The 13,845-nt window shown below is 26.8% G+C and overlaps 1 protein-coding gene across 3 annotated transcripts; it reads left to right on the forward strand.

Annotated features, from left to right (window-relative positions):
* The first annotated feature begins 753 nt into the window (after positions 1 to 753).
* Positions 754 to 7,624, forward strand: LOC132950564 (uncharacterized). 3 transcript variants are annotated; one of them, XM_061022078.1, is made up of 10 exons: positions 754 to 1,683; positions 4,244 to 4,457; positions 4,649 to 4,798; positions 4,879 to 4,983; positions 5,110 to 5,253; positions 5,470 to 5,571; positions 5,655 to 5,774; positions 6,474 to 6,748; positions 6,862 to 7,021; positions 7,173 to 7,624. In XM_061022078.1, exons 2-10 carry the CDS (start codon positions 4,256 to 4,258, stop codon positions 7,301 to 7,303), a joined length of 1,389 nt encoding a protein of 462 aa, XP_060878061.1. In that variant the 5' UTR covers positions 754 to 1,683; positions 4,244 to 4,255; the 3' UTR covers positions 7,304 to 7,624. The 3 variants fall into 3 exon arrangements, with proteins under 3 accessions (XP_060878061.1, XP_060878062.1, XP_060878063.1); XM_061022079.1 differs by lacking the exon at positions 754 to 1,683 and adding an exon at positions 1,846 to 1,853; XM_061022080.1 differs by lacking the exon at positions 754 to 1,683 and having other exon boundaries at positions 4,111 to 4,457; positions 5,155 to 5,253.
* The last annotated feature ends 6,221 nt before the right edge of the window (positions 7,625 to 13,845 follow it).

Here is a 13,845-nt window from a genome sequence, read left to right on the forward strand (position 1 = left end):
TATTTAAATTTAAAAGTTAATTAATTATTGATAAAATATTTTATTTTTTACGCTGTAACCAAAACATTGTATAGTTATGAATAAATATTGGCTCAACAATATTTAATTTTTAATGATGATTAAAAATTGAATAAATCTTAAAACTCATAATTTATTCAATCTTTATTATTAATATTCTATCTATATTTTCTATTCATTGAATAAAATATATTTTATTTCCAATAGTAATTGGAAATTAAATGTATCTTATAATGTAACATTAAATAACTTAACTATATTAATATTTATTTTTTGTTAATACTCATAATTTATTCAATATTTATAATTATTATTCTATTTTTATATTTTATTCATCGAATAAAATATATATTATTTTCAATGCAAATCGCAAATTGAATGCAACTTGAAATGTAACATGAAATACATTTCCTAAAAAAATATGTATTTATAATCTTTAAAAAGTATATTATAATTTTATTTTTATCTTCATTATAATAATAATAAATAATAATATATAATAGCGATTACAACTATACATTATATAGAACCGAGCGAACATGATATTTTATGATTTTGTAATTTTGTGTATATAATAATTTTATATTGACATGTATGTGAATGCTCAATAATGCATATAATATTCTATGGTATAATATAATATTAGGTACCTAATTGCAATTAAAAAGCATATATAGTTGCTGTAATAGTTTGGTGGATATATATTTTGAACTTAAATATACACGCGTTATAATTAATAGGTACTTATAATAGACTTATACCCTTTTACACACCCACCGACAATATATGTATATTATATATTAACAAATAGAATGCGAAACTCATAGAATGTGCAGACGTAGCGGATATGTATAGCGAATATAGAATTATTCATCAATCACTATTAATATAATGCACTTAGAACTAATAGTGCCTAATAAGACGTTATTTTAATTAACTTATTCAATAAGACATAATGCACTGCATAGACGATAGACCTATAATAAACTAATGGACATCGCATAGATGTTTTGGCCGTTACTGTGTGCCGAAACATTATTTATATAACCCAAAACATGCTTTTTCTCTCTTATATGTTCAATGCTCATATGTTATGTTGTTTGGATTAACCATGGGCCATGGCAGGACGTTAGCTTACAGGTCTATGATGCATTGTATAATCTGCTGATACGACTCAATAGTACTAATAATTATTATGTCGAAAAATATCCTTAATATGGCTCAAGAACGTGGTCTATAGTCTGTCACTACAATAGTACAATAATTTACAAAATTGCTACGACCTAAAAGGATTGAAAATCGTAAACAATTAAAACTGTCATCATTTAGTACCAGCTTATGATAATAGCTACATACCCAGTGCGTATTATATTATTATTGTTACCGAGTAAAATCGCCGATAAAATGAATATTTTTATAACCGTTATCTGTGTGTAAAACCAATATTATTCTATATGTTTAGACATGGAAATTGTTGATAAAGAGTGAAGTGCGGGGTACGCGTTGCACACCATATCGCGTAGTTGCGTATTTTCTTTTTAGTTATTATTTATTATTCCATGTCTTGCACTATTTTCAACTAATTTGTCTACAACTGTCGTCTGGTACGGATTATTGTATTAATACGACGAAAACCGTTTACGCCGTTGTTACGCTTCAGATTTGGTAAGTGACATAATATAAATTATACATAATATTATTATATATGAATATAGTGGTACCGATAGGCACTAACACTAAACCATTTTATGAATCTTCTGTTTTTTTTTTGTAATTAAGCTTCCGTGTTATTGCCAATTTCACTGTTGATATACTAGCTGTTACGACTGTCGACTGTACGTATTATTAACTTCTTGTCTTTGTCACTATACTGTCATTAATCTAAGTATGTCAAACAATAAAAATATTAGTAGGTCTACTAAACGTAGACGATTTTTGGAGGATCTGGAAATGGTAGATTATCTGTATGACAATGATAAAAATGTAGAATGTGAACTACAACCAAGTACATCATATGAAGTAGATTATAATTTAGCCAATGAAAATACTAATTTATCCGTATCAAATGCCAATAAACTATTTACCGACATTAAATTACCAGGTAGTCCAATCTCATGTGATGGGTTTTCAATTAATTCTTTAAATGAAGCAGATAATGAATTTGAAAATGATTTATTTTCTTCAGATTCTGATTTTGACGAGGATTTTGATACCAATGATCAACTTAAAATTAGTTGTTCGTTTGATATGTATGAGGACGAAGATTGTATTTTAAAATCATTAGCAAAATGGGCAGTAGCTCATAACATCACTCTCAATTCTTTGTCTTCATTACTGAAAGTATTAAAATGTCATAAATGTTTTAAAGATATCCCAGTTGATGCTAGAACTGTATTAAAAACAGATAAACCTAATCAATGTAATGATATTCAAATTGTGTCACCTGGTTTATATTACCATTTTGGGGTTTCTAATGGCTTAAATTCTCTTGGTGATATGCTGGTGCATTTTGATGATGTAATTAAAATTGTAATAGGAATTGACGGATTACCCCTTACAAAAAGTTCCTCAAGTACATTTTGGCCAATTTTAGGATATGCTCGATACCCAGCTATTAATCCTTATAGTCAACATAATATATTTATTATAGGGTTGTACTGGGGAAAAGAAAAACCTCAATCTTGTAATGATTATTTAAAATATTTGGTGTCTGAACTTAAAGATTTGTATACAAATGGCATGCAAACAAAGTTTGGTAAAAAAATTGTGATAGTTGATACTTTTTGTTGTGACTGCCCCGCTAAGAGTTTCATTTTATCTGTAAAAGGACACGCTGGTTATTCATCCTGTATAAGATGTAGAATAGAAGGAGAACGTATAAACAATACAACATGTTTTTTGGAAACCAACTTTTCTAAAAGAACTCATTCGGATTTCTTAAATCGTGTGGATGATGATCACCATATCACTTCTACTGTTTCTATACTTACTGAAATACCAGGTATAAATATAGTTGAAGATTTCAGTCTTGACTATATGCATTTGGTATGTTTGGGGGTTATGAAAAAGATGCTATTACTCTGGTTAGGTGTATCAAAAAATGCTCCTGTCAATGTCCGTATTCCAAGTCGAAGTGTTAACAATATTTCAAAGCATTTATTGTTATTGAATACCTTAGTACCGAGTGATTTTTCAAGAAAATGTAGAGGGTTAAATGAAATTTGCCGGTTTAAAGCAACTGAGTTTAGATTATTTTTATTATATACAGGACCTGTGGTCTTAAAAGATATTTTAAATAATGAATGTTATTTTCATTTTTTGTGTTTGCACATCAGTTTTAGGGTTCTCTTATGTCCTGGTAGTTCTGACAAGTTAGTGAATTTCAGTGAAAAACTTATTAAATACTTTGTTGAAAATTTTAGTAAAATATATGGTCCTCAGTTTATTTCTCATAATGTGCATGGATTATTGCACATTGTTGACGATTATAAAAAATTTAAGTCGCTTGAAGAGTGTTCATGTTTTCCTTTTGAGAATTACATGAAAGTTTTAAAAAAAATGGTCCGAAAGCATGAAAAACCACTTGAACAAGTTATTAAACGTTACCATGAATCTTTATTCTTTAACCAACCAATTGTTTTGAATTCTCAAAAAAAAATAATTTATAAAAAACCTTACAGTTATGGACCTTCAGTATTTGAGCACTTAACCGTTCCACATTTCCAGATAGTTTTTAAAAATAATATTAAAATAAATATTAAGTCTTCATCTGACAGCTATATTGGGTTCACAGATGAAACAGGTCTTAAAATTTTTAAGGTTTTTAATATATGTCGTGATTCTATGACAGAAAAAAATGTTTTTGTAGTTAAGCATTTTGAAACTATTGGCATTTTTTTTGATAAACCCATCAGTAGTCTTAAATTAGGTATTGCTGTGGTGAACAATTTATCAGAATTTTATTCCACCATAGACATTGAGAATACTGAATTCGTAAAATATATGATATTGACTAGTAATAGTAATGTAAATGTTGCATACCCTATTTTACATTCATTTAATGTTTGAATTACTGACAGTTTATTGATATATATGTTAATACATTTTTTTGTACCTGTTTATTATTTAATATTTATTTTTTATTGTTTATATGTTTTATTATTATATTAATTTATGTTAGTCATTTATTGTAATTGTATTTAATAGTGTATATGTTTTGGTATAGTGTAAAATAAAGATGACTCAATATTTGGTTGTTGAATTTTATGAAGACAATTCAATAGAAGCTGTTCCAGCTAACTGGTTTAAAAAAAAAGAAGGCACGTGCGCATGGCCTAATACCAAAAATGCCAATGCATTAAAAAAATGTGTTGAACTAAAAAGCATTCCTAATGATGTTGAATACAGTTATCATTTGGCCAAAGTCTTGAAAATATCTGGTAAAATAGGTTATTTGTGTAACATATAATTTAGTTAATATACATTTATGTATGCTACATTGTGTTGTGCTGTATCATATTATAATATAAGTCCTTTTTAAGTTATATATATATTGTAGCTGATTATTGTTAGTATATACACTATTGACTATATGCATTATTACATGTTAACATATATCATAATATTTCAGATTCATTATATAAAGCTCGGAAAATGGTAAAAAAAGGATTAACTAACATGTACATTTCATCTACTGATGATGATGTTTTATTGAAATCCAAACGAAGAACTGATAAAACGGCAGTATCAAATGTTTCAACCTTGTGTCCTATATTTTCAGGTACCTATATATATCATAAAAATATAAACATATGTTATATGATCAAATCTATATACTTAGACTATTATTTTTTAACTTAGAGTCTGATGATGGTAACTGTAGTGATGAGAACATCAAAGGTGGCAAAAAAGGTACAATAAGAACATTACTAAACGGATGGTCACCATCTCCAAAAAAAGTGAAATGTATGTTATATAATATATGTATATATATATCATATTTTTATTAGCCAGTAAAATTATATCTAATAACTTTCATTGTTAATATGTTTAATTACTTAAATATGGTTTATTTATATTTAATTTATGAAGTGCTGAAAAATCTACAAGCTAATAGTACTCTTACAAAATCTGCAGATGGTCGTTATGCTTCAAAGTCATCAATTGTGAAACAATTATCTTTTACTGATAATAATACATCTATTCATGATACCTCCAAGAACAAAAATTATATGGGTAAATGTTTTAAAATAATTTCATATATAATTTGTATAGTAGTATGATGGGCAGGCAAATCAAATATTGTTTTATCTATTGATAATATATATATTGTTGTCATTGTTTTTTTTTTTACATTAAGTGGTTGTAGCTTCTATAATTTTTCTATGGTAAGAATTTTAGCCTGTAGTTATAGCAAAAATATATAATTTTATATATTTATTTTTTATATAGTTGATCAGACAAATCTTGAACATGATTATCTTGATAAAAACTTAAATAATAAAGGTATTGAAACTATCAATAATGAGATAAAATCAACTGATCTTGAAATTGGTAATTTCTTCATGCAATTTTATTTTAACTACCTATATATATAAACAATGAAAAAAGTTAATATTTCTAATACGATATAATAGCTGATAATGGAAGCTCAGAAGTTATGCAGAGACACCTAGCCGAGACACCTCAATATGCCAGCAATCAATTACAATCAACCAGAACTCCAGAAATTTCTAATTCTGTATCAGTTTCAAAGGGTTAGTGTAATAAATAAAATAATATTAATTGTAAAACATCCATTTCATTATTACTTAATACTTTAACTGCACATAATAATATATAATAGTTAACCATTTATTTTAGTTAATGCATATTATTGTTTCAAATATAGGATATAGTTATATTGAAATGAAACTTTCATATAGGTAACTATAGTTTTATTTCTTATACAATCACCAAAGCTCCCATTACTTGATTTTTGCTATGAATTATGATAATATATACCATATAAATTTGGTTAAAGTAAATTAAAACTTACATTTATTATTACTCTACATTTTGAATATCTATAGGGTTCTGTACAACAATTTACAAAACTATACTAAAATAAGCATTTTAAACTGGATTTTTATTTTATTGTATTTAATATATTAAATTATTTATATTATTAATATAATTATTGTGCACAATTAAAGTTATGGTAATCTTATATATTTTATGCAATATGTTAATTATAATTATTAAATTAATTAATATTTATGGGATACTATAACAAATATATAATTATATATATAACCTGCTATATAATATACACCTGCTACATTTTAGTATTTTTCAATATTAATTCATTTTTTATCACTAATAATAAATATATTTGTATATTCAAAATAATACCTAACAATATATTAAAAATATTAAAAAATGTAAATCGATAATATTTTTTTTATTTTGATCAGGAACTACAGAATTTGAAAAAGAAGTGCTTCATAGGCTTTCATTTTTAAAATTTGAATTAAAGCGAGTAGTAAATAACCAAAGAGATATGGCCCAAAGACTGGAGATAATAGAAACTAGACTTGAAAATATTCCATCATATGACATTTCCAATATTAACAACAATGAATCATCTTCTTTAATTGATAAAGATTTCAATATACCTCTTGACAATATAATTGATCTTGAAATCTTTGAAGAAAAAATTTCTGGCAGTAAGGAATTCCGTACTCAGTTGGTAAGAAATTATATAATATGCTGTTGGGTAACCGGTATTTTAATCTATTTAGTACTAATGTACTATGTATAAAGAAAATGTTCCTTTTATTTGTATGTATACTAATTTTTTAGGTAAATGAACTTTCATACATCGGCGGTAAACATGTCAAGGCAATGGTCAAACGGGTGATGGGAAAATTATTTAAAGACGAATTATTAAAAGATTTCTCATACACCGGTAAAAAAGGCAAAAAAAAATTTTGCAGTCTGGGTTGTACTTCTGTGATTTTCGGTATGATATAATTGTATTACTATTATATAATATAGTTATTAATATTATTTTAATCAGAAATAATGAGATTTTGCAGCTTTATAGAGCTAAAATACCCAAACATCCTAAATATATTTGGTACCCATAATTATTCATTTTAAATATTTTTTAGATGCTGTTAAGAAGCAAAATAAATTTAAACATTCATCTCAAAATGAAATGGAGGATATCATCAAATATGTTCTCGCTCAAGCCCCGTTTAATTTAAAAAGAATTTCTGATAAGAATAATTTCTCTTCTTAAATTGCTTTTTTTAATAGTTGAAGAATTTAATTTTTTTTTTTTTGTTTTGATATATATCTACTTAATATATTATATATTATAAGGTAATAAAATTCTCACAAGCTGTGATAAAATTTAAAAATATTTTATTTTATATAATTTAAATTAATATAACATATATATTATTTAGGTAGTAACATATTCTCACAAGATGTGATTAAATTTAAAAATATTTTGTTTTATACCTATAATATTATAAATAATATATAATAATATATATTATATACAATATGTATGTGTTATTTATGTAATAAGATTCTCATAAGCTATGATTAAATTTAAAACTATTTTGTTTGTATAATTTAAATTAATATACAAATATATATATTTTATTTATGTAGTATTACACATTCTCACAAGCTGTGATAAATTTAAAAATATTTTAAATTTGCTTTTTTAATAGTTGAAATTTTTTTTTGTTTTGATATGTAATGTATAATGTAATCAAATTCGCACAAGCTTGCTATGATTAAAGTTAATAATATTTTGTTTTATATAATTCAAATTAATATATATATTATTTATAATGATTCATATGACTTAAAAAAAGGTAAATGATTTATTATAATATATTATGTTTATTTATATCATAATACCTATTTATATTATTATGTACTATACATAATAACAATATACCTAGTTATACTAATATTTGTATGAAAATAAATAGTTTCACATACATAAAATGTGTTAAATGACTTCATTTTATTTTACCTAATATTTTGCCTATTATATATTTGACCATGTAGATAATTTATATGATATAGTTAAAATTTTAGATTTTAATAATAAAAGTATAGTAGCTTCAAGAAAATTATTTTTTTATTTTTATTAATTTGGAATAATATAGTTATTGTTGATTATAAATAAATCTCTATTAATTGTTTAATTTTTAATTTTTAATGAACATTAGTCGATAATAACAATTAAATATTTGTTTAGAAATATTTATCGCAAAACTCCAAATGGTTCAAACGTAGTTTATTAAATATTGATAAAATATTTAAAAATTTTTAATCAATAAAAATTAAATATTTATTATTCATCAAGATTTTTTATCAAATATTTATTGTACACAAAATAAATATATGTATGTTGTGTGGGGTGTTATAGAATAGTCATTTTTTATTCAAATTTTGTGTTCTGTTGCATCAACTATCTGGTTTTGCGTTTTAGGATTGACAACTTAAAAATGTCAAAAATATAAATATATATTAATATTCGTTATCAATATTTTAGGTAACTTATTTCTATTTTACAAAAACCATATTAGATGTTTGTCGTTATTCGTATACGATATTATAATAATTTAGTATGTACTTATAACGTCATTATGAATCAAATTTATTTTTGAGTAGGTATACTCAGTGGCGCACCAAGGGGTAACGGGTGGAGAGGTTTGAGGATGACCCCCCCCCCCCCAACACCCATGCAGTTCTGAGTACGCCACTATAAGTATTTATTAAGAACTATTTCGAGTCTGCCAACAAAATATTTTAAAACAGAACGCAATAACAACCAACTCTACCCCAAAATACGCAATACTATTTAGCTTTCCGAGAATATCTACTGCACAAGTCAAAATATATCCATCAACGATTTAGAAAATTCAACGTGAATATTTCGAATAAGTATTTCTATCGTATTACACCATTTATTATTATCTCGACGGTAATACATCATAACTACCGAAATAAATCTTCTTAATCAACTTTATTTAATACAAGATTTAGAATCTATTCAAAATCAATGGCAACGGTTTTGTTTCCTTTAATTGCAATAACCGCAGAACTCCACATTCACCGTATAGAAATTTACTCAATTGTGTACATTTGGACGAGTTAGAAATACGACGTATAAAACCGGATCTAATTATTTTGTTAAAAGTACCAAATAAATGATTACATAAATTGTTCTGAAATATAAGCATTTACCAATGACCGATTTTAAAATAAACAAACGATAATTACGTAACACCAATTTATTTCACCCTAACTCTGTTACCAATTTTTTTAATTCAAATTCACCTATTAATCAAATTGTATAACAATTAATAAATAAATATAAAAAACTAGTTAATCCCGCGCACTTCATTGCCCGTCAAAAATGACAATTCTTAAAAAAATTCTTTTGAGTGTAACTCGCTGCAGCAAGTGCGACTCAGCCATCCAGCTAGGCAATCCGACTACATCGGATCGCGGACAATGTGTGACAGCATACCAAGTAGGCGATCCACCTGCTATAAGTGCAACTCAGCCACCTTGGTAGGTAATGTGCGGAAATTATATTTGGTGTATGCTCTTGGACCTGATCTGTCCGAATAACCAATCGCAACCAATAATACATAAATACTAATTTATGCTAATTATTTCTCCTATAACCAACAGTCACCATTTATAAACAAAAATTTCCATCGTGAATCTCAAAATCCCTATTTGAGCTCTTCCCCAGGTTCAATAATTGTTAATCCAAACAATTCAAGGATCCGCTCAAGCACACACAAAAAATTTCATCAAAATAGGTTAAATAGATTACCATACATTTTTCACACCATTTTTATATATATAGATAATGTTAACAAAACAGTCTTCATTCATTTAAATGTATTTTCAAGTTAAATGTTTATAATGTTCAGTAATATGAAGAGTACCTAATATTTATCTGTATTAATTATAAATATTTTATGGTTTATTGAACATTGTAATATATAACTGTAATTGGACTTAGGTTCGTATGTAATATAACATAAAATAAATATTATATTAAATCAGTACTGTAATATTGCATTCCAATCGTTAGAATAGGTCGATTTTATATTTAATAAAATGATGATACTATTGTAGTTGTTATTGTTGTTGTTGTTGTTTGTGTTGATGAAATTTAATTTTCTTTCAAAAAAAAGTCCATTTATAATTGTATGGATTTTCTCGCCGTTTCAACGGTTATTAAAATATTATTAATTTTGTTACAAATTGTATTGCTTTGATGTATTATAGCTGGTATCGATTTTATTGAAATATATAAAACTAAAAATAAAGAAAATACTCTACGTAAAGCTCTTTTTCTAAATTAAATGTTTACTAATTGCTATTGTTTAAAGCGACGGTTCAAAGGAATTATAATAATTATTATTTTCTATTATTTCCACTGTTGACGGACGAGAATTCTTTTGATTTAATTTACGTTGGTTTCGCACGCACATATTTGGATTTCGCTTTAATACTTGGTATTCATTCAAAGATATTTATTATTTTCATTGTTATTACTTTTCAGCGGCATTGAACAAATATTAACACTTAGTATTTAATTTACTATTTTCAGTTTCTGTTGTTGGTGGAAAGAGTTGGGTCCTATTTAATAATAAATATTTCAGATTTTAGCTACATTGTTGTTGTATTCATTTTGGATTTAATATAATACTATGAATAGGTACCCATATTTTTTTGTATTCGTTCCAAAAAATTCCTAACACTATTTAATATTGCAGTCAGGCGAAAATCCTGTTGATTTTTAAACGAGTCACATTAGTGTATTTATAAAAACTCGATTTTAATAATGTTATGGTTAAGTGCGGTCTTTTAAGTTATTAAATAACAATAAAGTACCATATTTAGTAGTTTTTGCAAAATACTAAGACTTCAAGGAATTCGAAAACACAAAAAATTTCAAGTGACTTTATTTTTCAAACAAAATTATTTTATCAATGTTATATTAAATTCTATAAAAAATTACGCAGGTTTAATGCATTTATTTTCATATTATTATTTTTTATTTATTAAATGTAGTGTTATTCCAAAACTGTACTTTTATTATGATACCTAAATATTGAGTTACATTTGAAAAAAAAAATTAAATACTTATTTAAATATAAACCATAATATAATGTTAAATCAAAATGGATATATGGATACCGTATTTTTATCTCGTAGTGATGCACTTATTATTAGTTATAACTAATAAGTAATATTTAGTTCAAATTATTATAATATTAAGAATGTAAATTACCTCTTACCAAGCACCATCCGATTTTTTTTTTTGGCATTTAGTTTTCATTACTTACATATTATAAACATCTTTATTTTCGCCATTGTAACAATTTTGTACTTAAAGCTGTTCTCCGCTAAGCCCTTGCCAATCAATTATTTATTGTAATGAAGATATGGATCAACAGACTCTATTATTATGTTTCATCGACCTGTAACACACTTGCACACAATCTCGTCGTATATTTTTGTTTCCTGGGTGAAAATCATAATCGACATAACTACGATTCTCCATAATATTATAGATATTAAATGTAGCTATTTTATATGAAAATGCCCTTGGCGTATATGATAACAAAGTATTCTCTAATTTATGGATGATTGTCATTCCCGTATACAAATATATAACACGAAGGATTTCATTTATTTATACAATGATATTGTTACCAAACTTTAGGTAAACAATGTTCACATGTTGACAGTAATAATTACTATTGGACATACTGTTTTGTATAAATGTTTCGATAAAACTTGCATGGCAGTCTCGAGAACAATAAATAAAAAATAAAAAGAAAGAAGCAACGTTGGGCATCTAACCTGGACACGGCGAAGGACTGTTTCAGTACCGTTTCATTACGAGTCATAATATTATATATTATGCATTTGAAATAAATCACAAATAAACCATCGGTTTGACAAGAACAAGTCTGAGTGGCGTTTCTTAGTGTTCAAACGTAAATTGCACTTTTAAAGATGTATATTAATTTGCGTACATGTTGTCAGTCTTTTTCAAACTTATTATAACTACAGAGAAAATCATAAAAATTACCACATCAAAGAATCAATTATAAAACTTATATTTATAGAGTCATCAGAGAAAAATGACTATTGTATAATATGCCCCAGCAGAAAAAAATTTTAATTTATAGCACAATTATTTAACTTTCTTTTGGTAAGTTCAGAGTTCATACCGTAACCTTGACGTACCTAATATAACTGATATAAAATATATATTTTCTAGTCTCTCTGGAAATCCGGTAAGTACCTGCTCAATCTTTGGTTACTATATTGGAGGTGACCACAGCTGATAACCTATATTTTGTGAGTCCACCTAGTCGATGCGTACAACAGCGAATACGAGCATAAACGATACATCGCCACATAAATAGTATTAACTGTAAAATATATGGTTGTATAGAATCGATAGAGAAAAGTTATTTACATAATATGGTCCCGTAAAAAAACAATTTAAATTAAAAACATTCGAAGATTAACACATTCCGTTACCCTGAACATACCTATAATATATATATATAACATATATGATTGACATCAATTAAAAATTTTTCTAAAAGTCCGGTAACTAATCAGTCTTCGGTTACGGTTGGAGGTGACCACGATAGATGGCAACCGTTAGTCCACCGGATCCATGTACAACAGCTAGAACGAATGGGTAAGAACGGAAACTTTACGTTTACATCGCCAAACATACACTACAGCACCTATGGTTGGTGGACCTCAAAATACGCTTAGTCTGACATCCGCTCATACGTCCGTTGTATTATAGTTTTAACTATAATACAGCATCCGGGGCAGACGTGTCCGTCAATACGCTTCTCATACTAGGCGTATTATAGATTATTTTGTGTATACTATTACGTAATATTTGATAATAATATTATAATTATGCTGTGATGCGGTGGTTAACGACTATTGGTATAATATTGTGGTGTACCTTCGTTACGTTGTGCATTAATTTTTATTGAAATATTATGTTACTATTGTGATCTTAATTATTGTATAGGTACAAACCTACTGTAAAATATACCTTGCATTTAAAACTATAATATTATAGTAAAGCAAATGTTGAAACCGAAGTCGAAATTTTTTTTACAATTTAACTATTATCAATGTTAGTGGTTCTATGCAGATTTACATTTAAAATAATAATGATTACTAATATATTGGTTTTTTAATTCAACGATTATGTAAATTATACAAATTTATTTTACAATATAATATCGTAAAATAATATTTCCAAACAACAGTAAAACTCTGTAACCCTGCAATCCGCATATTTTAGTGTCTCGCCAGTAACCATTTTCGAACACTTCAAAAACTATATAATATAGCAACACAATCACAGGAGTGCTGGGCAATGACAGTTTTAAAAATATTTGTTTTTGCGTTTCATATGACAATATATTGATAATATCGTTGTATATGATACTCTACGAAAAACGGAAATGTTCGATCGTTCGAGATCCGGTTCGAAGGACGAGGACGAATCGGCCGCGTCGAAATCCATTAGCGCGGGTCTCAACGCTCGGAGACATGAGCGGACAGAGCTGGAGGACATCGTGTCGTGTATCGCGTTAAACAAATTGCCAGGACTACACGTGAGCATACGACGACCGTCGGGTATTATGACGTGACCCCGTGTCCTGCGGTCCTGCAGGATGTTCGAGCGTTTTCTGCGTTTTCGGCGACGCGACAACAATATTATGCGACTATTGCGTC

This window comes from Metopolophium dirhodum, chromosome 8, assembly GCF_019925205.1.
Source record: "Metopolophium dirhodum isolate CAU chromosome 8, ASM1992520v1, whole genome shotgun sequence".
NCBI lineage: Eukaryota > Metazoa > Arthropoda > Insecta > Hemiptera > Aphididae > Metopolophium > Metopolophium dirhodum.